At 41.2% G+C, this 27,733-nt stretch overlaps 3 protein-coding genes and 1 long non-coding RNA gene across 5 annotated transcripts; 1 reads left to right on the top strand and 3 right to left on the bottom strand.

Annotated features, from left to right (window-relative positions):
• Positions 1 to 2,236: 2,236 nt before the first annotated feature.
• On the bottom strand, positions 2,237 to 4,366 carry LOC143134999 (aquaporin-1-like). Its single transcript, XM_076295727.1, has 4 exons — positions 3,992 to 4,366; positions 3,670 to 3,834; positions 2,858 to 2,938; positions 2,237 to 2,553 (listed from the first exon to the last, which is right to left on the bottom strand). The coding sequence occupies exons 1-4, from the start codon at positions 4,355 to 4,357 to the stop codon at positions 2,362 to 2,364; spliced, it is 804 nt and encodes a 267-aa protein (XP_076151842.1). The 5' UTR covers positions 4,358 to 4,366; the 3' UTR covers positions 2,237 to 2,361.
• Positions 4,367 to 6,588: 2,222 nt separating this feature from the next.
• On the bottom strand, positions 6,589 to 8,302 carry LOC143135449 (aquaporin FA-CHIP-like). The gene is made up of 4 exons (XM_076296112.1): positions 7,937 to 8,302; positions 7,279 to 7,440; positions 7,073 to 7,153; positions 6,589 to 6,768 (listed from the first exon to the last, which is right to left on the bottom strand). Exons 1-4 carry the CDS (start codon positions 8,300 to 8,302, stop codon positions 6,589 to 6,591), a joined length of 789 nt encoding a protein of 262 aa, XP_076152227.1.
• A 9,339-nt stretch (positions 8,303 to 17,641) lies between these two features.
• Positions 17,642 to 20,610, bottom strand: LOC143133686 (aquaporin-1-like). The gene is made up of 4 exons (XM_076293489.1): positions 20,221 to 20,610; positions 18,935 to 19,096; positions 18,547 to 18,627; positions 17,642 to 18,324 (listed from the first exon to the last, which is right to left on the bottom strand). Exons 1-4 carry the CDS (start codon positions 20,572 to 20,574, stop codon positions 18,145 to 18,147), a joined length of 777 nt encoding a protein of 258 aa, XP_076149604.1. The 5' UTR covers positions 20,575 to 20,610; the 3' UTR covers positions 17,642 to 18,144.
• LOC143133687 (uncharacterized) lies at positions 20,480 to 27,532 on the top strand. 2 transcript variants are annotated; one of them, XR_012988531.1, is made up of 4 exons: positions 20,480 to 20,588; positions 25,994 to 26,051; positions 26,622 to 26,683; positions 26,994 to 27,532. It is a non-coding gene; the product is annotated as an uncharacterized LOC143133687 (long non-coding RNA). The 2 variants fall into 2 exon arrangements; XR_012988530.1 differs by lacking the exon at positions 26,994 to 27,532 and having other exon boundaries at positions 26,622 to 26,787.
• The last annotated feature ends 201 nt before the right edge of the window (positions 27,533 to 27,733 follow it).

The raw sequence follows: 27,733 nt of genomic DNA, 5'->3' as shown, positions 1-27,733 counted from the left end.
TATGTTTGGTAAGAGCAATGTTCTATCTTGTTACATTGAGCAGCCATGCTTTTACAGTTGGGGCAGAAGTTGCTGACGGAATGACAAAAACTTTGTTTCTGCCATATCAGCTAAAGAGAAGCAACTGTCAACTGCACTTTTGGGTGTTATGTCGTTGAAACGTGAACGTGAGTGTTGTTCTGTGTTTGGGAAATAGGAACCAACTGATGGCTCACGTTAAGGCTTGCAGAGGTGAACTTTTTGGGATATATAAACACATCAACCCACTGGCACAATTTGTAACTGGTTTATCATTACTGTGGCCATTATCTCTCTTATGAAAGTTCTGAGTGATCAAGTTCGCTCCCTCTATCTTTGTTTCTAAACAAGAGGAGCAGTAAAGTGTGTGGGGGGTCTAAGAAATCGTGGACCTTTCAAAACACACACTTTCAGTAATGGATTAGCAATGGATTGGGTCTTACTGAGTGCATGCCTAGGGCCCAAACATTGCAACTGAACACTCATCAGTTGCCTCTGCACTAGGAGTCTGACCCCTATTGCCAAGAGCTGACACAGAGCAGACGGGGGGGTGGAGATGTGAAGGCATGCTGCTGCCTCTCCCTAAGTGAAGGGCCTGCCATTTGTCAACACAGGGAATGTGCAGGGAGTAACTCTTCCATCCACCTTGGTGTGTAACCCTCACTTACTTCACCGGCTCATCTCTGCATGGCCGTTGATGATGGTCTGTGATGCACAAATAAAAGCGAGGGAGGATGCCTTAAAATTGTTGTTTGACTGAAGGGGAACAAGGGCTAAAGGTGTGAGAATAAGAGGAGATGAGCGGCTAAATGGGTAGGTGTAACCGAGAGAAACAGGAAAACAAATGTGGAAAACAAACATGCAGCACAATGTGAGGATCTGAGAGACACATGAGGGGAAGTTAAGGTTTTGTAGAATTGACATGAGAGGATGTTATTGACAGACCTGTCCATGTGTTTAAGTCCATCTGTGCTTCAAGGGGCCCAGACGTGTTGACACATGAGACTTTGACAATGGAGAGCAATTGGTCATTTGACAGCTTCTGTCAGATTCGGTGGAAAACAAAGAGAGAAGGAAACTGGCCTATTTTTCTTGACTAACTTTTTAACGCACCTTGGGTAAACTTTGTCTAGATAAGCTACTATACGTCTAGTCAACCCACTATTTGTTTTCAGACACCGTAGACGTCAGGTGATGTAGTTGAAACAATGGGTGTAAAAAAAAATATTTGTGTGTGATCAAGGCTTTGAGGCCTGTGTGGACCACCATTTGTAAGGTGTGGTCAATTGTAAATGCCAAAATTCATTGGAGAGACACACTCCACGAACATATCCCTTTATAAAACAATACAAAACATTAGTCAACCTTGATACAGAACAACACGCTATTTTGTAATTCTTACTACATCGTTCCTTTTGGTCTAGCTGTGGTAAATCATGCAATCAGGTAGGAGTCCTTTCCAAAACTCTCCTTCCATTACCTCAAAAGTGCAGCCAAAAACAACCAATGGATCAATGCTCTGTCCGCCCACTGTATCTTTCCGAGTTATGTTAGGTAAAGCGTTGATATGGCAGTTCTTTAGCACTATAGTGATTAGTACATGGGGTGGGGGTAGGGTGGGGGCTATTAAATTCCAATTTAAAGAGTATGTGAGCCCACCCATGTCCTCTATACAATGAAGTGTGAAAGTGCCAGCAAGGAAATTAAAGCCTGCCAATTTCTATTATGTCAGCAGGTACACTTCTTGTTACTGTTGTTCTAAGTGTTCTTTCCCTTTTTAAATGTATACGCACATACATCTACCCTTGCATTGAATTATATCTTTACCTTCTGGGAACCCTGCGGTGAGGTTAAGAGGGGGCTTTGGAGACCTTCCAGCTTTGTTAAATGACTGTCACTCAAAACACAGGAAGTTTCAAGATTGCGGATTGCATCGTACTTGAGACAGCATTGGTGTGATGGGGAAAACATATTTTTTAATATTCTTTCACCATAATTATAGCGATCATGTTTTTTTTTATACGTTTTGCAAATATTGCTATTAGGATATATAAAAACAATAACAAAAACATTAATTAAGTAATTTAAACTTCTATTGAAATCCTCATAATTCCAGTATCAATCTATTCTACAGAGGACTGTAAACAGATAGCACTGATATTAAAAGACTGAGGTACCAAATCAAGAAAATACATGTAAAAAATAACAAATAAAAACATTAAAAGGGGGGATGATTTACTACAGTTTTGAACATTACAAGTGAAAACTGCCATCATCTTAATTTTAAGACTGACACGACAGCATTTGGCTTTATCCACACATGGAGACAATGGAGCAATTTCGTCATTGCCTGCTAGGCCACTGACCAGCAATCTCTGTTCCCTCTGATACGGCGAACTGCTGAGTAGACTCAGCATCCTCTCCGTTGGTCAGTACAGTCATCCGTGTGGATAAGTCCTCTCGTTTAGGGTATATCAGGAAGTCATAGACCAGAGCTGCCGTAACCCCTCCGCATATAGGGCCTATCCAGTACACCTATGTTACACAAATGATAGAATTAATAAAAAAATAAGAATGGGCATACATTTTCCCTGAATGCACATTTGAGGTGAAGCTTGAAAGTAAATACACACAGTGTTTCAGACCATATGAAGAGTTTGGTCCTAAAACGCTATATCCACCATTCTCATAAATATATATATTTTTTTACATTTTGTGTTCCAAGTAATTTCAGTAGAACTGTAATTCTGTATTGTTATTTTATTTATGTACTCAATTAAAATATTTTTTAAAAATGGAGATATAGCATTTTGGAAACAAACTCTTCATATGTACTCACCCAGTGGTTTTCAAATGACTCCACAACGACTGCAGGCCCAAAGGAACGGGCAGGATTGATACCACACCCAGTGTAGCTGATCTGCAGAAAGAGTTCATGGTAAAGAAGTTTTGAAGTTGTATATTAGAGTAATCAGAGACATATTTGCTTAACTGAGTTTACAATCTTAATAGATGGATAGTGAACAGACTTGATAGTCATAGTCAACAATAGTCATCATCATTTTACCATCTTCAGATGGTGAACAGACTGAATACTGTACATTTTAGAGGTACATCTTATGTAAACACAGGACAAACTGTTTGTCCTCCATTCCTGTGCCTCCCTTCCTCCCTACAAAATATCTCAAACCTTTCCACCATTTTTACAAGCCAATGTCTTCTCCTTCATTTTTATCTCTTCTCAACACCCTCTCCCTCACATGACCTGATAGGATCAAATATGACCCTTCTCAAAGTGGTCCTCTTGACTTTGCGTTTGACACTATTTTTGGTATTATCTACTTTAGCACTATCCTGGCCCCCAAGTTTGTGAAGCATGTTTATTCAAGTTATTTCAAGCAGATGTATGCTGTTTTTACAATGTGCCATTTGGTGACCCTAATAGAAACCAGAGCCTTAACATTCCTGGAAATGTGTGAAATATCTTCACTGATACGTTTCTGTTCCATTACATACTGTCCCTCAGACGACAAGTAAAATAAGTGTTTTGTTGATGGATGTCTAAACTGCATTTTCTGACTCCCATACTCTACATTCTTTTCTAGATAAAAATGACAGTAGCAGGTCATCAGTTAGATGGTGTGTACTCACAAGGGCAAAATGACCCAGACCCACAGAGAGACCTATTGCAAGGGGAGCTGAGCCATTCACATCGGTGCGCCTTTTATCGGTGGTGGCCAACACACACAGGACCAGCTGGAAGGTGCCTAGAAGCTCAAGTCCGAACCCTTGGGCTGGACTTATCCCAGGTGCTAACTGTGGGGAGAAAAGAAGAGCAGAAAAAACAATTACGACAATTACAATAACAATTCTTGCAATAAATCTAGACAGCCATAGAGTTCATGGGATCAGAAATGTAAATTTCTGGCAACAACCTGAATTGCGTGTGGATGTCTGTGTGGCAGTGACTCACCGCGTTGACTCCTAAAGAACTACTGTAATCAGGTCGAAGTCCGTACATGATGGCACTGGCTAAGACAGCCCCCACCAACTGAGCAGTAATGTACAGCAGTGCCCGCAGCAAACTGATCTGGCAGCTGACCAGCAGGCCCAGGGTGATGGCCGGATTGAAGTGTGCCCCGCTAACGTGCCCTAGACTTTGGGCGAGTGTGGCAATGGCCAAACCAAACGCCAGCGCCACCTTGACCTCCTGGTCAGGATCACTATTGTTCTTGTTTCCAATGGCAGATGCAATGCCAATGAATATAAAGAGGAGCATTCCGACGAACTCTGCAAAGACAGCCCTCCAAAACGACCAGCTTTTCACCTCGCTCACCATGACCAGGCCGTTGTAGCTTCTTCTAACACAACTTGAAAAACAAAAGTCTGCCCTGCATGAACAACCATCTATAGCACTGCTGACAGTTGCACCTCTCAACTTTTGCACCCACAAACTGTGAAGGGCTGTGGCTACACTGAGCATGTGTGTTCTCGACTAGTCAAAGCCGAAACATCATACTGCGCAAGGCTTGAACAGGAGATATTTTGTATATTATCTCGCAATTCTGAAATGGCTCCATAAATCTTTGGAGTTCTTGATAGATGCAATTGTAGGCTTTATTACCATAATAAAAAATATAGTGTAATAAAATGTTATAATAAAAACATTTATAAGTAAAAATGTTTCATAATGAGTCTGACCTGATGCTAACTAGATGTACCGCAGAGCAGTACAAAATATGACCGCCGCCCAGTCCAGTACATTTTTTCCACAAAAATAAATCACACTGAAAGGCATATATGATTCTAAACTGTCACTAAATTGCATTATGCACACTCAATTCTCACTGGTATCTGCTAGACAACAAGTACCAAAACATGACTTAGTTCATAGATTTCACATGTAAAATTCATTTTATACAACCCCACCCCCATCTTGCCTGTTCATAATTCTGAGAAATGTTTGAATTGTGTGCATGTGTGCGTGTACATGTTTATGTTTATGTATGTGTGTGTGTGTGTGTGTGTGTGTGTGTGTGTGCGCGTGCTTGTGTGTATGCCTGCGTATGTGCCTGTGTGTGTGCATGTGCATGCATGCGTACATATGTCTACTGTGTGAGTATGTGTCATATATATGATTACTGTGAATGTATGTGTGTGCGTATCTGTTTATGCACATGTGTGCATATGGAATGGGTTAACATGACCCCTGGAGGCAAACATACGCAAAAAATTGGTCATCCTAGGCCCTACGGTTCTGAAGATATTCACAGAAAACTCTGTTGGTGTACGGTCACTAAATGTACACATAAATTATTTTATTGTAAGGCCCCCCATGAACGGAAGTTCACGAAACTTAGCATGCATTCAGAGGGTGTCATAATGATCCTACACAATTTTGTGCAGTTTTGACCATGTCAGCCAGAGATATTGTGATGAAAACACCTAATTTAACTAGGTGGCGCTATATATGAAATAAGTGGTAATGGGATGGGTTGACATGGCCCCTAAGACCAACATACAAAAAAAAGGTGGTCCTCCTAGGCCCTACGGTTCTCGATATATTCACAGAAAACTGTCTCTGGCCACCTACAGGCCAGTTGGTGTATAGTAACAAATTAATTTATTGTGTGGCCCCCCATGAACGGAATTCCACGAAACTTGGCGTGCATTCAGAGGGTGTCATAATGCTCCTACACTTCCAATTTCGTGCAGTTTTGACTATGTTAAGTTACAGATACCTGCGATTACAACACCTAATTTTTACTTTTTTATGTTTAACTAGGTGGCGCTATACATGAAATGAGTGGTTATGGAATGGGTTGACATGGCCCCTTGAGATGAACATACAAAAAAAAGGAGGTCCTTCTAAACCCTACGGTTTTCGAGATAATCACAGAAAACTGTCTGCCCTACCCTCCTTTCAGGGGGTCCAGTCCAGCGGGGGGGCTACAGATCAAAACGAAAAACGATGGTTCCATGCTATCCATGTGGGGTTACATGCCCACCAAGTTTCGTGTACCCCGGTCTTTCAGTGTCCCGGGAATCCTTGACGGAAATTTGGCCATGTGAAAAAGGGAAAAAAAAAAAATCTGACTAAACCTATATGACCGCCGCTTCGCTGCGCGGCGGTCATAATAATTTGACAGCACTCTTCTCCATTCCGTGGTCAAAATGCTTTCTGCTGATGTTTTGATGTACTCTCCATGAACTACATCGCTGGTAACTGATGTCTACCCCTTGATGCATTAGAGGAATACAATACTGTGTATCATTTACACATTTATATTGGACTTCTGAATGAAGATTCATAGTAATGGTTAGGCTTCTATTAAATCAATCATCAGAATGACATTTGTGGTGTCAAAGTCCATGTTTTTTCACATCATGACAGTCGTTCATGATACAACATTCAACCTGTTGAGCTATGAAGGCTGACGGCAAAAGCAGCCACCTTCCCTTTCCAAATGTTGCGGATAAATAGATGCAGACACATTCAACGACATTTGCTCCTATTCCTTTTTTATTGCCATTTTCACAAAATCAGGCTCCTGAAATGTGCATATGTTTTCACTGCTTGGTCCACTGGTCTCCCTCAGCACCATCCAGCAGAGGTTCTCGCTCACTTGCACAATCACCATGGCACAAGACCTTGAGATTCTTGGGAAGGTCGCCAATTTTAGGACACACAAGCAGGTTGTAGAGGAGGGCAGCCACAATACCCCCACTCATGGGACCAGCCCAGTATACCTAAAAACAAGAAAGGTTTTGAGATTTTTTGAACACATGAGCGCAAAACTTTAAATACTGTGTCTGTCTGTTTAGGGGGGGGGGGGGGGGGGGGGGGGGTGTGTGAATGCTTTATTTCCACTTTGAGAGCACCTTCTTTGAAGACTACAAACTACTTTGCCATCAACTTACAGACTCTGGCACATCTGCTAGTCAAGTCATTTTAATGTCACTCCCAACAGTGAAGGCACAGAGGAACGCACCAGTGTGCACGCGCGCACGCACGCACGCACGCACACACGCACACACGCACACACACACCTACCCAGTGGTAGTCGAAGTTCTTTAATATGACTGCTGGCCCGAAAGAACGAGCAGGGTTAATGCCACACCCTGTATAACTTAACTGTAATGAAAAGAAGGCACAGAACCCCATATACAGAGGGCATAACACATTTGCTGAATCTGCATGAGGTAAAGAAAGCAGGTTTCACAAGCCTCTTGTTAATGGTCAAAGCAGCATTTACTCACGCCTCCCAGGTGTCCAAGGCCCACAGAGAGACCAATGGCCAGCGGTGCTGAACCGCTAACGTCACATCGCCCTTTATCTGTGGTGGCAATGACGCATAGGACAAGCTGGAGAGTGAGCAGGAACTCTATGCCAAAGCCTTGAGCAGCAGTGACTCCATTCAGCTGTGTTCAAAGAGGGAGGGAGAGGAAAAGCTTATTAATCTATTCACACACACAATCATTCACCTTCTGAAATGAATACAAACTCAACCACACACACTTTTGTGGCAAACATCTTAAAATCACATCAATTAAAATACATGAAACACGTATTTCAGTGCCCCCCCTCCCATCTTAAAATCACACATCAATTAAAGTGCCCCCCCCCCCATCTTAAAATCACACATCAATTAAAGTGCCCCCCCCCCCAGCTGCACATGACCAGTTATTTATTGTAAACAAATTCAAATTGTGATGTGAAAAAATAACTCATAGCTGTAAAGTTTTCCACAAAAGGCAGGCATAAAATGAGATTACAAGGCCTTGAAATTTAACCTGACCCACATATACAACCTGTTAAGAAATTATTTAAGACAGTTATGCATCAAATTATCTTCAAATAAACAAACAAACAAACATTTGTATAGATTCCGTGCACGTTTGTTTCATATAGGCCTACCTGGTTCAAGCCTAAATCATTAATGCTGGCTGGCCTTAGTCCTAAAGTAACAGCACTGGCTAAGACAGCCCCTAGCATCTGAGCGGCGATATAGAACACAGCCCGGAGAACACTGATCTGGCAGCTGACCAGCAGGCCCAGGGTCACGGCTGGATTGAGGTGTGCCCCGCTGACGTGCCCCAGACTTTGCGCGAGCGTGGCAATGGCCAACCCAAACGCTAGTGCCACCTTGACCTCCTGGTCGGGGCCGCTGTTGTTCTGGTTTCCGATAGCAGCCGTGATGCCAATGAATATGAAAAGGATCATTCCAACCAACTCTCCCAGGACAGCGCGCCAGAATGCCGAAGTTTTCACCTCGCTCGCCATGCTTTAGGCTACCAGTTGTTTTTAGTTAAAACCAGATGGAAATGGAAAGTGGAAAAGACATGGGCCAAGGAACACTTACACAACACAGACAGATTAGTAAGTGGATAAACTTTGCGAGCGCAGATATTTAAATCTTCTGGCGGAGAAGCTGCGCGGATTCCTAACAGGTGCAGCTAGTCTCGTAGTCCAATTAGCAGCTTCAGTTATAAAATTGTTGCACCTGTGTTTTTTTAATTATTTTTTCCCCCCAGCAGGATTAGGGTATGGGAAAGTTTGCAACCTGATTTTCATGAAACTTGGTTGAAGGACGCATGGCCATGGAAAAACCCATTACATTTGGAACTGATCTCTAAAATCCAGATTAATTTCCTCAACATTGCGATATAGCGGAGGAGGTGTTCGCTGTCCAAGCCACTCTCTATTTAGTCTCAATTTCCTTTCAAAACACGAGTGGTTGTTGAATCTAGGACAGACCTGTCAAGTCTCACGCATTGAGCGTGAGACACACGCATTTCAATGACTTCACACGCTCACACGCCACACATGGCATTTCTCACTCCGAGAAATTATTAACTTGCCCGCACAGAAATTTCTAAAGGGCTATATTTTACAAACGTGTCACACAACGTTGCTGTCGGTGCGCTCATTCAGCTCAGAGAGCTGCTGTTCAGTTACTAACCTATCGGCCAATCAGAAAATAGGATTTCTCAACCAATCAGGAAATTGTTTTGTTTTGATGTGGGTCCGCAACGTGGAGACTGCTGGGGCCTGGGGCCTGTACTACGAAGCGGGGTTTCTGGCTTATCTGGGTAACTTCGAGAGTAACTTGATCACGTGTGGCGTAACTTCCCGATTAACCCGTACTACGAAAGGTGGATAGGTTTTAACCGAGGTATGCTGCCATGGCAATTTACGCTGCATCTCAAACCTGCTCCGACCAGGTTATGTTCTTGGTTAACCCGAGGTTTCCGTTAACCACAATCTTTATAAGTACCACCCCTCCACTAACAATTTCTCCCGAGACATGTCGGCGTACCTGGATGATCCATACGACATTGGAGCGCAAATCGTGAGGGACTCTCTTCGCAGGGCGAGGGGTTTTAGAGACCGCCAGAAAATATATATAGCCTACCCGGACGATATTCTCTATGAAGATATAGATTGTCAGCCGAGGGAATTCGTTATCTTTGTCAGATGATCTAGGAAGACGTCTCATAGCAATGCCCGTACGTGGACATTCATGTATTCAATCGGTGATGCAAGAATACTGTATGTCCTAAAATAAATCGGACATAGGCCTACAGTATGCTGAACATCTGAGCAAGAATAGCCTAGTTCTTTATAGATCAGTGCCCTCAACCCCCTCCATAATCGGCCTTCCACTATTATTTGCGATGGCCAACTCCTCTGCTACTGTAAAACACTCTGGTGCCTTACAGTAGTGTTCTAATACACCTTTTTCTTGTTAGCTGTAAAACAGAGGCCAAGTGAAGGCTATAAGCATAGGCCTACATGTTTTCATAATTAAGAAATATTAATGCAAGCTATGACTATATAAACCACTATTCTGAATAATGTGTTTGTGTTTCATTTTCACCTGCTGCCATGTGCGTTTGGCAATGGTGTTGCATCTGAAATGTTCACAGGATTAGGCATACACTAAATCAGTCAATGGGGCTACTTAAACATTCAATTATCCTTATTACTGTAATCTATATGCCCACTTCTAAATTGTGTTGCATCTGTAGGCATTTCTATGAACTCAAAATAAGTAATTTAATTATTTCAACTCATTAAATACATTCCGCAAGCTATTACTCCTCCGTATTTGAAGAACATGTGGAAAAAAAACTTTACTTTTAGGCATTTAGGATCTGCAATACGTTGCCAACAGCCTTGCCGACGTATTTGTCATAATAATTGGCATTCCTCATCCCCTGTACTACGAAGGGAGCTTAACCTACCCAGATGTAACCCAGGGTTACTTTGTTAAACCGGGGTTGACAAAACCTGGTTATCTTTAGTGGTGTTAATCGGTACTACGACGCTGATTATGAAGTTGATTTGTTGAGCCGGGGTTAACCTCATTGGAGTTTGTGCGCGTTCACATAAAAGGGGCGGGTTGCAGCGCAAATCACCACTTTCAGTGATGACGCGTTCACCTTATTTTACGGATGAGGAATGCACAATTATTTATGACAAGTTATGAGGAATTAAAACCCACTCAACGACAAAAATCAAATACGTCGGCAGTGAACAAAGCAAGCTGGCAAGGCTGTTGGCAACGTATTGCAGATCCTAAATGCCTAAAAGTAAAGTTTTATTTCCACATGTTCTTCAAATAGCCTACGGAGGATTAATAGCTTGCGGAATCTATTTAATGAGTTGAAATAATTAAATTACTTATTTTTAGTTCATAGAAATGCCTACAGATGCAACACAATTTAGAAGTGGGCATATATATTACAGTAATAAGGATAATTGAATGTTTAAGTAGCCCCATTGACTGATTTAGTGTGTGAACATTTCAGATGCAACACCATTGCCAAACGCACATGGCAGCAGGTGAAAATGAAACACAAACACATTATTCAGAATAGTGGTTTATATAGTCATAGCTTGCATTAATATTTCTTAATTATGAAAACATGTAGGCCTATGCTTATAGCCTTCACTTGGCCTCTGTTTTACAGCTAACAAGAAAAAGGTGTATTAGAACACTACTGTAAGGCACCAGAGTGTTTTACAGTAGCAGAGGAGTTGGCCATCGCAAATAATAGTGGAAGGCCGATTATGGAGGGGGTTGAGGGCACTGATCTATAAAGAACTAGGCTATTCTTGCTCAGATGTTCAGCATACTGTAGGCCTATGTCCGATTTATTTTAGGACATACAGTATCAGTGTTGGGCAAGTTACTTCAAAATCATAATGTATTATGTATTACTTATTACTGTCTTTTAAAAGTAATTTGTTACATTATAATATTACTGTCTCTGAATTGTAAGGCATTACACTACTATTGCATTACTTTTAAGTTACTTTCACCAAAATATCTAGAAATATGGATTTGCCATTCTAAATGCAGTTTATTACGCTCAATGCAGCTTGCTCTTCCAATGGAGGGAGATGTGATTTAGCATAATGAGTGAGCTAGGTTTAAGGCTAACAACAGTAGAATGCAATAGGCGCAGTGCTCATGATGCAATACAAGGAACATCATAGTCAGAATTTTGTTAAAAACCGACAAAAGGTCAAAGTCTGCTAAATTGTGATAGAAATACTGTAACTTTAAGGCCTAGGCCTACTCATTAAAATCAATAGAGAGCCTACTATATTGTAAATCAAAGCTTAAAGGAAGCGTATGTAAGATTGTGGCCAAAACTGGTACTACAATCACTTTCAAATTACTGTAGAGCGGTGTATCCCCTTCCCCTCCCCTCTGACTGGCAGAGTTGGCAACCGGATGACGAAACACTACTGACTTTGTGATTAGTAGATAGGTGGAGGGTGGCGCATTAGGCCAAAACACAACATGACAACATCAACATCAGTTGAGGGCTGCAACTTCACTTTTTAAATGACAATATCCTGGCCAGACTACTGTTGTCAGTGATATAAGTATTTGAAATGAACATGATATCTTAATGTCTAGTGACATATCAGGGCAATTTTATGATTCATTGAAATACATTTTTTACATACGGTTCCTTTAATAAAGACATGTCAAGATGGTGGCCTGCTGGCCATTTCGGTGCCCTAAGTGAGTGGCTTTGAGTGAGTGACATTTAAATGATAACTCAAACACTCAAACACCTGTGTGTTTTTAAACATTAATTTCTGAAGAAATTATGTTTTACCTATAAATGGTGCACTGTCACTTTAAGAGCATTGATCTTTACGTTGTCATAATGCCCTTTTGCCAGCTCTTGTTTACAAGCCTTATTTGTTTGAGTTACATTGATAGCACAATATTAACAATAATATGCACAATGTTAAGTTGTTTGAAGCAACCTTCATTGCTTTGGAAATGGAAGTATGCAATGACATGTTGCTTCACATTTAGTTTTGCGAATACAAGTGAATTATGAGCCTGGTATCCACCTAGCTATCTGAATGGAATGCGTTTCAGTCGACTCAGCATATCATGTGCTTCATGTAGCCTAAATGCTTGGAAAACGAATTATTGAAGACCCACCAATTCTAGTAGGCTACTACGTGGTGATTGAGAGAACCCAAAAGGTATCAAACTTGCATGTAACATCGTGTTAGTGCATTTTGACATTGTAAACGTTATTGATGAAGAGTGAAACGCAGTTTGCAATAAAGCTATTCATTGGTTACATTTGGGTGCCCCCTCTGTCCTTTGGTGCCCAACGCAAAGTGCGTGATGCGCGTGGTGGGAGCGGTGGCACTGCCAGGCTACACAATCTTTTTCTGCATTTCTATCCCGTTATTCTCTTCAATTCAAGTTCACAGCACAAAGCTGACATGCACAACAGCATAGTTTGTGTTTTATCAAGAATCAAAAAGATTAGCGTGACACTACTTTAGATGTTTCATTAATTTACTTGTGCTATTTCGCGAGGCATAGAGAGATCTTTCGGTTTCGCACACAAAGTGCACTAACTATTATGTTCTTCATAGCCTTGTCTCTGACAAGCTGAAAATAATGAGCGTAGGCTTATGTCCATCCCGCAAATAGAGTCCGCCTGCGAGTTTGCTGCAGCAATCATATTCAACCAGTATCAGGAGATAACGTTCTACTATTTTGCGCTGATTTTTTCTCCTCTGTTGTTCTCGCATGGTGTGGTGGCAAATATGTATCAAAACAAAACACCCCTTAATTTCGGGTTAAATGCATTGTAACGCGCGTTACTGAAGTTTGTACCGAGTAAAATATTACCCAATTTTTTTTTGTAATGCCTTACATTACCACGTTACCGCAAACAGCAATATATTACAGTAATTACATTACTTTTGTAACGCGTTACACCCAACACTGTACAGTATTCTTGCATCACCGATTGAATACATGAATGTCCACGTACGGGCATTGCTATGAGACGTCTTCCTAGATCATCTGACAAAGATAACGAATTCCCTCGGCTGACAATCTATATCTTCATAGAGAATATCGTCCGGGTAGGCTATATATATTTTCTGGCGGTCTCTAAAACCCCTCGCCCTGCGAAGAGAGTCCCTCACGATTTGCGCTCCAATGTCGTATGGATCATCCAGGTACGCCGACATGTCTCGGGAGAAATTGTTAGTGGAGGGGTGGTACTTATAAAGATTGTGGTTAACGGAAACCTCGGGTTAACCAAGAACATAACCTGGTCGGAGCAGGTTTGAGATGCAGCGTAAATTGCCATGGCAGCATACCTCGGTTAAAACCTATCCAACTTTCGTAGTACGGGTTAATCGGGAAGTTACGCCACACGTGATCAAGTTACTCTCGAAGTTACCCAGATAAGCCAGAAACCCCGCTTCGTAGTATAGGCCCCTGATGTGCATCAAAATAACATATTCCAACATATTTCAAAATTTTAATATGCTTATTTGCGAAAATATATAAAAAATTTGGCCGGCTCGCATGGTATCCTGGGTTATTTCATCTCCCACTTCGTTTTAAGCCTGCATCGGTCCTGGCTATATTTTGAGGGTTGATTTTAAGGGGAAAATAACACTTCCCCTTGCTCCCTAAAGTAATGGGACACCCTAGCCATACATGTGCACGCGCAAAAACGAGGGTAAGGGCAAAAATCTAGGGGTAGGGGAGGTTTTGGGACGGGCCCAAAGTCTCACTCCTTGCAAACTTCAAAACTTGAGAGCCCTGTGTTAGGTGTGAACTTCTATGAATGGGGATTCTGGAATGTCTGAGTAGGGAGAGGCTACTGAGACCAGACAATGAGCATGCTATTCTTGAAAATGTACACAAGCATATTAGACTTTATCAAGACTTTACATAGGATTTCACTAAGAAATATAAGTACATTTTAAAAAGGGAGGCATAACATGTTTTGATTTTGACACGATTATATTGTAATATTTCATCGTTGGTATTTGTACCCTGAAAACTTTGAGGCTTGCCACTGGCCATAAAGACACACAGGGCCGTAGTCACCATAGACATTGAGGGGGACGTGTCCCCCCCAATATTCAAATATGACCAAAATGCCCCCCCCCCCCCCCCCCCCCAATATACGGACATAGCAAAATAAAGAAATAAAAAAGTGCTATAAGTGTAACGGATGCCATAGCTTAGCTGTGCTTGTGGAACGTTGGTAAACCTCACTCCCCGACGCCTCAAGAGTGCTGCTGGAATTATTCAATTAATAATTCAATTATTCATTATTCAAACGAAAATAATGCACAAATTAGTGACCTATAGTGATGGTTTCAGAGTAGCCTAGACCCCTGAGTGGTTTGTCCTGGTGGTTTTCTGTTTTTTGTTAGTGGCGTGCGCTATCAAAAGCTTCCATTTACTGCACCCTACTGCGGTGAGGTAGGGCTGTCAACAATATCGCAAAAGCTACCGGTACAATTTTCACAAAACTTGTTGGAAAGGTGTAGCACAGGCTAAGGAAATCCCATACATTTTTGGAGCCGATCAGACTCAAAGGGAACTTTGAAACATTTTCCATATTGTAGCCTATTCTCACAATGATAGCGAAAGTGAAACGTTTTATTTTTAAATGATGAATTCGTGCAAGCCTGTGTCATTCATTTCTTTCACATGTCGTTCAACATAAATAGGCTAATGCATTCATATGCTAGTAGTAAATAATGCCAGAAATTGCCGTTTATAGGCCTCTCAGAAATGGTTGTTGCATCTTGCATATGTTAAAATTGTGTGATTAGCCGCCAGCGTAATAAAATCTAAATCAAAAGACAAAATCTTATTAGGCTATAGGTCCAAACCTATGAGTCTAAGCCTTAGTTAAAAAAATCTTCAGGTGTAAGTAATAAGTCAAAGAACCACATTCTGTGTAATATAGAGTAATATCTTTTAAAGTATACATTTTGAAGACAAATGGAGTCATACCACAGGTCCAGGGATGGATTACTGGATTACTAAATGGGCTTACTGGGCCCAAGAGCTCAGGGGGCCCTGAAGCCCAAGCCTCTGTGTGAAGTTGGTTCTTCTCCATCCTTCTCTTTTCACAAAACTCCCCAGAAGTCATCTTCCATGGGAGAATGCCTTAGGACCCCTCTATCTGGATGGGGGGGGGGGGCATCTGTGCCCAGGGGTTCATAATCCATCCATGCCATGCCTATGTCTGTCAAAAGTTTGGAATACCCTAATTGACTGACTTAACTAACAACTTGTTTGTGATTTTTAATAATATGTTTTGCATGGTAGGAAATGTATTGAAATTCTGTTTGCACCACAGATTTGGTCCCCCCCAATGTCTACTCATCATGACTACTGCCTTGAAGACACACAATCTACTTCACCCATTGACAACAGTTTCCTGGTATGTGTCTAAAAATAAAGGGTGTATGCTGCTGTGGCAGATATTGTATTGCCTGTGACCAAACTTTAGTGCAGGTCATAGTAGTCCCTATAAAATATGTTGAAAGATTTAGATTAAAGCTACTGTTATGTATGAGGTTTAACAGGGCTGTTCAGTGGTGGTTCTGTGGACAGTTGGAATACTACATTCATTACAATCCTAAATTCATTCATTCCGAAGGTTGACTCCCAGCCTCCCACTGTAAAAATGATTAAGTACTTTGGTACAGTTTTGTCATATCTTTCCTGTTTCTCTGCATTGTGATGGTAAGGCAGTTCAAAAATTAAGCAGAGATATAAAATGCAGATGCTTGCATGGCAGATGCAAGCCTGTCACCATAGTCATCAGAGATATAGACATAGTTTTCACCACAAAGTATTTGAACAAATAGGAACACAACAATATAATTTTAGCAGCAAACATTTCACCTGAACTATTTATGGCAGACAGCTAATAGCTTTTATATCCTTGGTTAAAGTCCAGATGGTTTTTATTTTTCCAAACATATTTAAAAGGTAGCTCATTAAATGATGCAGGGATGGTTCTCTGCTGTTTGTGTTGTAGGAGTACAGCAACGTTCACAGCTCTAGGAAGCTGGTGCTGTGTTAAATTGTGTGCTTATACAGGACCATGAGGAGGAGGTTTGAAACATAATTTGTTTTTCTAACTCTACATTGTAAACACTTAACCACAATTATACTAAGACTAACACTCATCTACAGGATTAAGAAAAAAAGCTTTAGAGGTATGAATCCATGCATACAGACCACCAGATGGCAGTAGCCAAACTGACAGGAGACAAAGTTATCACTGTTTTGGTTGAAAACCTTCCAACATAAGTATCATCTCTCCACTAGCCATGTGTGATAAGGTAGTTAACTGTGTGCAAATCTGCATTCACATTTGTCGTGTCTTGCAGTACATTGCAGCTACCCTGAACGGATCCACAGATGAGTAACCATTCGGCATTCAATTTAGCACAAATCAGATTCTCAAGCTCCTCTTTTTTCACTGCCTCCCCTGGCAGTGTGTGTTAAGTTATGTGTGTTTGTTCTGGCTTGCTTTGCAGGAGTGGAAATGTAGCTGTCTTGTATTGCCATTTTATATGGTATATAATGCATAGGCTATATATTTTTGTAAAATAGTCTACCCCATTGGTTTAGAGTCAGGAAGATAGAAAATGGATCTGAAATATCAAGATGACAAGATGAGCACAAGGTTCTTGAACAAGACAAGGAAAATGACATGATGCTTCTGCTCTTAAGCAGCCATAAAATGGAAGCCATTCCATACCATTGGCAATTCATTTCAAGGCTCAATTTATGACTTAAACAATACAACAAAAGCTAAATCCCCCATGGATTTAAGCAAATGGAGAGTATGGGAAATGGGAGGCATTGAACTGCTTCAAACTGCTGTGTGAAGGGTCACTCTGCCACAGGATTAATGCATTTAAAATACGCTGAGGTATCAGACAAAAATGTTGTTTTCACTGGCTACTGATAAAAGGCGCGAGAATGTTGGGAACATCTTTTCAGAAGGTGGAGAGACTGGAGGACTCTGATACATTTCCAAACACCATCAGAGAACATCCAAACAGTGTGTTGGCATTTTAATCATGTTCATTTGCAGAAGAAATTAACTAAAACCTTTCTCAAAACGTGTTTCATTAACAGTTAACAATTAACTGATGTTGCTGGTTGTGATGGTATGTTTACTTGTCTAAAGGTTTAACTCCCCAATCATAATCAAAATGTCTGGCCAAGTAGCCTAAATTACCCAGAAATGCATCTAAATGTCAAAACAAATATATATCCAGTCAGACAGTTTCTAAAGCATTTTTATTTTCAAGAACAATGGGAAACAAGTTGTCAATAACAAGTGGAAAAGAAATAGCTGTTACATAGCCAACATATGTATTCTCATTTACTTACAAAAGTGGAGACAAGGAATCCAAGTGCACACAGAGTACATATATAAAAGGATACAATAAGCATTTACATAAAAAATAGTTTACAAAAATATGTGATTCTACATCTAGAATACTGACAGTGAAGCCTGTTGTTTGAAACAGTAAAACATTATCTTACATTATCTGTAACAAACATGCCTTGTTTGAAAGGCTATTAACAATTTCCGAACAGACAAGCGTGAATTCAAATGTTTGTGAATATTTTGTCCTGGACTAAAGACACTTTCAGATGAGACTTCCCATGAGTTGTAATCAAAGTAGAAAAGCTATTTTCCAGACATAAAAAATAATCTTCACATGTATGGATAGACAATTTAAGAGACTGTACACAAAATGTAGGGGTTGGCAAGATTTCACTTTGACGTCAGCTCAACTCCTGTGGGGTCCTCTGCCCCGTTGACATCGTAGTCTTTAGCCGGTCCGCTCATGAGCACCTTCATGCGGTCGGGGAAATCGTCCGTTTTTGGATATAGCAGGAAGTCATACACGAGAGCAGCAGCCACGCCTCCACACATGGGCCCGACCCAGTACACCTGTCAACAAACAGATGAGCATGAGATCGCTGTAGTCACGGATGCAGAATGTAGAACTTGGCTGGTCCTCAGCAACCCTCCATGGTTTTACTGTAGTTAATCATGAGTTAATCATGAACATGCCATTACATCAAGGCCATGCACTTTGTGTTCTGTCACCTCAGACAATATGTGGCAGTGTTCCTGTCACTCTGACGCATGAAGCGTGGGTTTTTGACTTACCCAGTGATTTGCGAAATTGCTCGTAACGACGGCAGGACCAAAGGACCGAGCAGGGTTGATGCCACACCCAGTGAAACTTATCTGCAAGGCGTGAAGAAGAGAGGGACTGGTCATTAAGTGTCTCAGGGCCACAATACAGATACACCACATGCTTGCAATCTTTCTTAAACTTCACTATAGCCACAGAGTTAAGTCATCGGCATTCATCTTTAAGGATATAGAATACACTTTGCATGTGAGGCTCTGAGCGATACATAAAACACCACCTCCAAAATGGCTGCTATTCACACAGCAACAACAAAAGCACTTTTGGAGGAAACACTGCCGTCCTCTCGTCCACATACACATGAGTAGGGAAGTGTTTTTGGCTCTACTATTAATTACTCACGGCTGTCAAGTGGCCCAGAGCAACAGAGAGACCAATGGCCAGGGGGGCGGAACCTGTCACATCCCGCCGTCTTTTATCTGTGGTTGCTATGACACACAGGACGAGCTGGAAGGTGGCCAGTAGCTCGATGCCAATACCTTGACTTGGGGTCACACCAGAAAGCTGCATGAGAGAGAGAGAGAGAGAGAGAGAGAGAAAACATTAGACAATAAACAGTCTGTCAAAGTACATCAGATGGATGAATGGCTTTTCATAATTGTGATTTTTCTCATCAGAGAAGGACTGGCACGACCCTGCCTCGGACAAAGGACACAAATATGCAGACATTAAGGGTGTCTGATATGCATATTCATTGAGCCTCTGTTTTTCAACACAGAGTTTTTTGTCATGGCTCTACCTTTCAAAAGGGACAGACTGAAAAAAAGGTTTTTTCAGAATAGGGGGCAAATAGAGATGAATGGCCGGAGTTGTATTCTAAGCTAAAATAAAGACACATTGAATTCACAAGTTACTTCAGAATATTTTACAAAATGACAGGTCACAATGAATACCACGGGATAATGTTCTGATGGTCACAGAGAAAAACACTGACAAAGAAAACCGGCAAATACGTCAGCAGGAATTGGTTTAAATAGTCTCACATGCTGCTTTACCTACCAGCAAGTGCATAGAAAATAATCTAACTGCATCAGCAGAATTCACTTAACAAGGGACTCCCCGTTCTCTCCATGAAGATATATTTTCAGAGACACGCGTAACCCATGTTGGAGTGTTTTTTTCCCTCCTTTGACTCAAGGGGCAAGGGGTCCTTAATCAGTGAGGCAGGCCGTTTCACTGAACTCAGCAGATAACTTATTATCAGCTTTTGGGACTTGCAGCACACACACACACACACACACACACACAAACACATACACATACACACACACACTTGCAGTATCCTTAAAAGACAAGGTGGATCACATCAGGTCATAAACTGCAGTTCAGCACATACTCAGTACAGTTATTTCACAGAAACACATCCTACACACAGAAGCCTGCTCTAAATCTCCATTTCCATGTGAATGTCACCAGTGGGAGAATGGAAAGAATGGGAGAAGATTTGGGTGGGGGGTTGTGTGTGTGTCTATGTTTGTGTGTGTGTCTGCTTGCCTTTGTGTATGCCTGTGTCTTTGAGTGTGTCAGTGCATGCTTGTGTGTGTCAGTCCGTGTGTGTGTATGTGTGTGTGTGTGTGTGTGTGTGTGCAGGCATGCATGCGTGACGAGGGGGAGAGTTGTCAACTCACACTGTTCACTCCGAGCTTGTTGTTGGTGTCCGGCCGCACTCCATAGATGATCCCGCTAGCCACGGTGGCTCCCAGCATCTGTGCCGCCATATACATGACCGCGCGCAGCACGCTGATCTGACAACTGGCCAGCAAGCCCAGCGTGACGGCCGGATTCAGGTGGGCACCGCTGATGTGGCCCAAGCTCTGGGCCAGCGTGGCGATGGCCAGGCCGAATGCCAGCGACGTCTTCACCTCATCCAGCTGGTCGTTGCCGATGGCGGCCGTGATGCTGAGAAAGATAAAGAGGGTCATGCCCAGCAACTCGGCCAGCACGGCCCTCCAGAATGCCTTGCTTTTGATCTCGCTCATCATGGGTGCAGGAAGAGGTTGGTGGTTGGTTGTGGGGGAGCCTGCTGGTGTGTAGTGGCTCTGTGCGTGTGTGTGAGAGAGAGTCTGATCCCCCCCTGAGAGGCTGTGAACTAACATCATGGCCAAAGGCCTGCATTTATATAGGCCGTCGGGCTGATAATGGTGGGGAGGCGGGTTCAGAGTAGAGGAGGGAAGGGCATGCAGAATTAATAAGAAATCCTGAAGGCCTTTCCTCTCTCACACACACTCCCTCCCTCCCTCCCTCACTTTCTCTCTCTCTTTCTTGCGTGCACACACACACACACACACACACACACAATTTCCTTTCTGGTCACACTCTCTCTCTTCCTTTCTCTCTGAAGTCACTCAAATTGTCAGTCTCAACTTTGGGCAAGTGATGTGCACCATTCTTTTTGTTTTTTTCAACCACTATATATGTTTTGAGTTGTAGGAGTTGAGTTTGAGCTGTAGGAGTTATACTGATCACAGTGTGGGCAGGTCAGTCCTACTTCTAGTAAAAAGTGTCTTTACAGTAAAGATGTAATACTAATCCTCCCTAGACTTATTCATTCAACCACAGATGATTCATTCAAGGATTCCACGCCAATGCCCAGCTGTCTTTTAGATGTTGTTTTACCTGATGAGCAGAACGAAGAAGTTTGTTTGTGTTTTAGAGTCTGTTTTCCATAGTGCTTGGAGATAAAAGAGAGTCTTGGTGATGCTGTATTAGTCAAAACTATGCATAGTGTGGTTCTGTGGTTTGTGTCAAAGCACCCAACGCAAATGTGAGAAATGCCTTCACAGTGTGGTATTGCCAACAATATACTGTAGGCCTAGCCAAAGGACGGCAGACAGTTAAAGAGTAAACAAGCTTTTATCAGGACTACTGGTGGTATTTTCAATGTGTTATGCTTCTTGGGTAAGTAGCTCACAAGGTGTAGACCGAAACCCTATTATTATTTTTTAAATCATTAAATCATGTTTTGTTTTCTCTCAGAACAGAGTAGCCGGTCAATTTTGGATAACTATCTTGACTATGCTCTTTGGCAATGATTTACTGTTATTCCGTCATAAGACAATGACAATGAGTCATAAAATGCTATTCATACTAACTCAGAGATAGATCCATTCTGACCCATACTGACCTTGGGAGGATTACACATCAAAGAAAGCCCCAGACACTTATTAATCATATCAAATGAACTGAAAAGTTCATTTAACTCTTTAAATCTAATACACATAAACTGTGTGAGAGAGTAAACACTGGTGTTTATTTAAGACACCAAAAGGTGTTACTGTTGTGCGCCTTATATTGGTTGCCAATTAGGAGAAGTTGTCATAGAAACGATTAAAATATCTGTTATTGTCATCTGAGATCACTGCACCCTTCTGCTTCGTGGTCTCGTCCTTTAAAGGAAGACACACGTCCTTGTGGGTCAATAAAATGGCTTTACACTTTCTAGAAGGTTTATGAATACAAACAGTGCCGTTGCTGGCCATTTGGGTGCCCAGAACTGCTTTATGGTCTGTGGACTCAACTGCTACGAGTAACAACCTTTTTGCCAGGCCAATATGGCTAATAAACTCTAGCGTCGTTATTAATAGCACAAAATTAACAATGATATGCATAATATTAAGTTGGTATAAACAACCTGCATTGCTTTGTAATTGGAAGCATGATGCTATCTAGACATTTTCTGTTTGCAATTCAAAGTGAATTATGAGCCTGGTAGCCCCCGAGCCTGTCTGAGTGGAATGCGTTTCAATCGTATATGCTTCATATGCTTAGTTTAAGGGAACGAATTATTGAAGACTTCAAGTCAAGAATCACCAATTCCATTACACACAGGCTAAGGCCACTCTTTATATTACAGCCTAGTCCATTCTCCATTAAAGTGCCCTCTCGAGGTCAAGGCCGTAGCCAGAATTTTTCAAATAGGCCTACAAAGGTCAGGGCGTCGCTAGAAATGTTGCAGTAATTGATATCATTTGACAAAATTTTATGTTTAGGCCATGCTTAGATATATCCATAACAACATTAAATATCCATCCTTTATAACATTAATATAACTTAAGTTTCAGTGCAGGTTAGTTGCTTCTCCGCTGAATTTCAGCATAACATTTCCAGTAGGCTAGAGGTAAAACTTAAAGAAAGAAATAGCCTACTGCGGTGTCCTCTGTTGGTAGATACGGCCATGTGACTGCAAATAGGCTACGTGACACCTGACGTGCTTTGAGCAGGGGCGTAGCCAGGATTATTTTATAGGGGGGGCCAGCTGGGTCCAGACTTTTTATTGGGGTGGCACATGAGAACCCAAACTACTATATGAAAACCACTTAAAATGTTTTGAAGATTAGGATAGCCTATTTTAATAATGGCAATAAATTGTGTAAAGCCAACACTGATGCACAGGTCCATTCACAGACAACCTGAACTTGCCTGATGCTATTTTCTAACCCTACCACTAACCATGAGTATTATTAAAGACATTTAATGATGCCTGTCCTGCTTTTTTAGCATATTCATTTGTAAAACCTGTGTTTAAACAAGAACAAGATGACCATTTTTTACAGCTTAGCCTATCTGAAGCATTCAAGGCATTCTTTAGTTAAAATGTAGCAGACTCAATTCTCTTTAGTTCAACAAATGTTTTGGATATATGGCAGTTTAGCCTACAAGTGGGTTGTATGGGGGATTATGCACTGTATTCCCCAACAGTGTTCTAAACTCAATAAAATTGCAGAGCTGTACTCAAAGCTGCCATGTTGTTCAGGCACCACAAAAGTTTTAAGTTCACTCAACTAGTTTCCCAGTTATTGATTATTTTGACAAGATTAGCTCTTAGTATATGAGTAGAACTGACCCCCAAACTAATTTCTTTCAAGATTGGATTGAAATTACGTCTGACGTAATAAAGACGTGCAACTTCATTGGTTAGGTTCATATCAACATGGCAAATAACCTAATAACCTACACAAACCAACATAAACCAATAAAAAAAGCTGAAATCCCAATGAATGGTGAATGAACTAGTCTACGATCGATTGTGACAGTTGTAAATTGATACACTTTGACATCGTAGGCCTAAGACTAATTGTTTGCAAGGACTGCTGCGCACCCGGATGTAGGCAGGCAAGCTGCAAGCAATCAGTGAGATGATCCATCAATCATCATCAGACTGCAAGCCTTATAGCCTCTACACAAAGGTAAGAACGTGCCTTAATGTAGGTGTAGGCCTACTTTGTTTATTTATTTGTGTACCGTCTAACAGCGGGCAGACCTCAGCTAAAGTGTAGGCTATGTAAGAGAGACCTTTTGCGGGCTAGCTGCATGTTTTAGCGAGTTAACTGAAGTTTGTTGTCTGAGCTGTCACCCAGCCAGCCAGCCAGCCTGTTACGGCTCCCACACACAGCTGCGTGCATCGCGTTGCTGGAGACGCATCCCATTCACTTTACATGGGCTCACGTGATCCGTTGCCGAACTGAATTGTGGGTCCGTTGCGTCGCGTTTCTCCCGCCGCTTGCGTTGAGGAGTTCAGCTGTTGCTGCACCGACAGACGGCACCGGCCAATCAAGCCAATCTACGGACGGCACCAACCAATCACATTACGGTTTTACTTCAAGTCATTTGCATAGCTACCGTCGGGAACACCCACTGGCATGCATTGGCGGAACGCAGCTGTGTGTGGGAGCCGATATTGCACTACTTTAGTGGAAACTGGACAGACAAACAGTATAGTTTAGCATGACCAAAGATCCTTTATTAACCGTTTCTGGTGTGGCCTACTTTGGCCGCGCAGGTTAAAGCAACGTTTCATAAGTTGGAAATCAAACACATGACACGCACAAACAGGCAGCGCACTTTTAAACATTTTATTAGTAGCCTATAGCTGCCATATAGCCTGGCGAGCCAGACCCACATTAAAATGTAGGGTCTGGGCACTCACCGTTCACAGTGCTCAGTCCGAGGGGCGGGATAATCAGTTGTCTTTCAAATTCCCTCTGCACGCAATAGGACGTAATAGGATATTTGTTTTCAAGTAGCAGGGAATTCAAGCCAAACCGTTGCAACTTTGCCATCAATCATTATGTTAAGCCCACCAAACGACTCTATACACGATTTCAATGTCCTGATTAAGTTTCGATTTCTGGAGCTCACAAGCCAACGGAGAGTTGCTAGACTAGCCCTGGCAGCAAGGGGCGCGTCTAGATTTCTAGGCTAGCTGCCATAAACTATATGGTTCGCATTAGCTGCTAGATGTAATGCAAAGTAAAACTGCAGGGTAATTCTTCAACTATGATCCTTTTCTTGTCCTTGGAAGAAATAAATTTGATTTCGGTGGTGGAAATGACATTGCCCCGAAAACACAGTTGATTTGCTTCATAGTAGGCCTACTAAAGAATCTAGCCTAGTAGAAAAAAAACATCATAATTACATAACATATGGCAGGGACACATTTTTTTTGTTTTAAATCTTAATGCTTTTAAATCTTAAATTTGTCTATATATGTCATTATGTCATCTCCACCACACTTTGTCATTTCTATCACAACACATATTTTAAGTTAAACATGTAAAAATAATACAACATGCATTTCTGGAAAATTAATAAATGTAATATTTTGGCTGATATGTGTAATATTTAATAAAATACATTTGGAACAGTAGATGCTATTTTTGCTTGAAAACACGTTTTGTTGTGTTTCGGAAACGTGTGATTGGGCAGTCGTGGCCTACTGGTTAGGGCTTCGGACTTGTAACCGGAGGATTGCTGGTTCGAACCCCGACCAGTAGGAATGGCTGATGTGCCCTTGAGCAAGGCACCTAACCCCTCACTGCTCCCCGAGCTTGGCTGTAGCAGGCAGCTCACTGCATCGGGATTAGTGTGTGCTTCACCTCACTGTGTGTTCACTGTGTACTGAGTGTTTCACTAATTCACGGATTGGGATAAATGAGACCAAATTTCCCTTACGGGATCAAAAGAGTATATATACTTATATACTTATACTGGAAATGACAGTTAGACTTTTGGAATAAAATGTCAAAAAACTATAATATTCAATTGAAATCTTTACAGCCACTATTAGGGCAAGTTTCTAGAAAGAGTAGATAATTAAACCATGCAAAAAGACTTTTTACTGAAAGATGTGACATTTTCTGAAAATTACCAGGTCAAAGAGTACCATAGTTGAAGAATAACCCTGCAGCAATAGCATATGTCTTCTATTAACGTCAATTCCAGTTTTGTTAACACGGATAGGAAGCCAAGTTGTAGCTCCGAACTTACTGACAATAGCCTAAGCATGATCAATGGCAACGTCTGACTCTGATAGGCCTGCTTATACAGATAGAGAAGAGACTGTCTGACTGACTTTTGTGCAAAAAAGTGAAATAATACTGTTCATAATATTTTTCCCCTCAGGACCAGATGGCTGTGTGACATGTTTTCAGTTCTGTGCAAGAACCACCATCACACCATGGTAAGTGATAACTTACTTGTCCTCCATTTACTAGTGTCACAATGTAGCCAACGTGTAGCCTATATTATTATAAGTTATAGTGATATTTTGTAAGCATTTATTTACCAATGAGAATAGCCTAATGTTATCCCTTTGCATCTCTCCACAGGGATACACAAAGGCTAGGGTTAAGTGATGCTTTTGTATCAAAGAAGGGATGACACCTTAGACTTATTTTATGTGGCATTTTCAAAATGTGTTGGCTATATGCAGGTCATGTGACACCTCTTCCGAGACACAGGCTCAGGTACTTTGCCATTATTAGTTAAATCACAGTCAGTTTTCAAGGGTCAGCCCATTACCATGCATACACCACTCATGCATTTGCTCATTCCAATCTATTAATGCACTGAACATTCATCTCTCACGATTTCATAGAAAGACAGAGCAGGAGGTTGCATATCAGGAGCGTGAAGGTGTGAATCTTGTATTTACATGTCACCTGTACTATAGTATTATTTAATATATGCATAGGATTAATATTCTGCTGATTTGTCTTCCCATTACCCCACAATCCCTCTGTCTTTCTAGGAAGATGTCAATGTCAACAGCAGAAGGAAAATTACTTTGCAGGATTTTTTAAGACCTGGAATGTAAGTTTTTGATTAAATTGTGTGTCCTCTTTCACTCTTTCTTCTTTTTTTACTTTGTCTTCTCTATATATCTCTATTTCTATTCAGCCCTCTCTGATACTACCTTGCAACCAAAAGACAACAACCACAACCATCTTCCTAGCCACCAGAATAGCAATTAAATCATACTGCAGTAATTCACCAAGAATGTCATATTTGGGAATTTTACCTGAACTTTTCATTCACTGGTATTTCATATTATATTAAATACACATGTAGTGTTTTCCATTGACTACTCTACTTATTAACTAATTACTGTCATGTTCTTCAGGCAGAAGAAATTGACCTGCCAGACTTCTCGGATGCAGCTGTAGCTATTCCCACTGTCTCGGGTGATACAGACTCCCTTGTGAAGTTTGGTCCTGCTATCCATTCTATAGTTCTTGACGAAGATATTGTTGTGTGTATGATATAGCAGAGTTGACAGAGACGTTAATTTTGCTATTTGGTTTAATTTATGCACTTCATCTCGATTATCCAAAGCAATTGTCCTACACATTTAATTTCATTCAAAAAATTATAATGGGTTTGGAAGACCTGAAGCGGTTACCTCCTAGACTGCTGCTTAGCCTTAAAAATAAATTGCTGATGATGGATGAGTAAGCAGTCTGTTCTCCAAATCTCATGGTTGGTACTGCCAGCATGTTAATACTCAAGCAAGCAATGGAGCTTTTTGCTTTTATTTATGTTGGCCTATTATTTTGTTATTTGAGTATTATTACCTTTGTTGAAGTGGTAACAGGTTGTTATTTCTTTGATTTTCTGTATTAACCGCATTGCTGGGGATGTTGTTCTGTTAGAATTCTAATGGAATTCTTAAATAAATGGAATCTGCATTGAAACTGTCTATTGAGTAGTTTTTTATTTGAATCATACAAATAAAATATTTTGATTTTGAGGTAAATAGTAAACCTAAACAGTCAAAAAATGTGTTTCAATAGAGTGAAGTCAACTTAAAAATTTAAGAGATGAAGTGACAATGTTTAGGTCTGAGAAACTGAATGAGTCATG

Source organism: Alosa pseudoharengus, unplaced genomic scaffold, assembly GCF_046254945.1.
Source record: "Alosa pseudoharengus isolate Yale_2024_CS ecotype anadromous, Long Island Sound unplaced genomic scaffold, YU_APseudo_1.1 YU_APseudo_1.1_scf_2, whole genome shotgun sequence".
NCBI classification, from domain to species: Eukaryota; Metazoa; Chordata; class Actinopteri; order Clupeiformes; family Clupeidae; genus Alosa; species Alosa pseudoharengus.
This window is presented reverse-complemented; position numbering and strand designations above follow the sequence as displayed.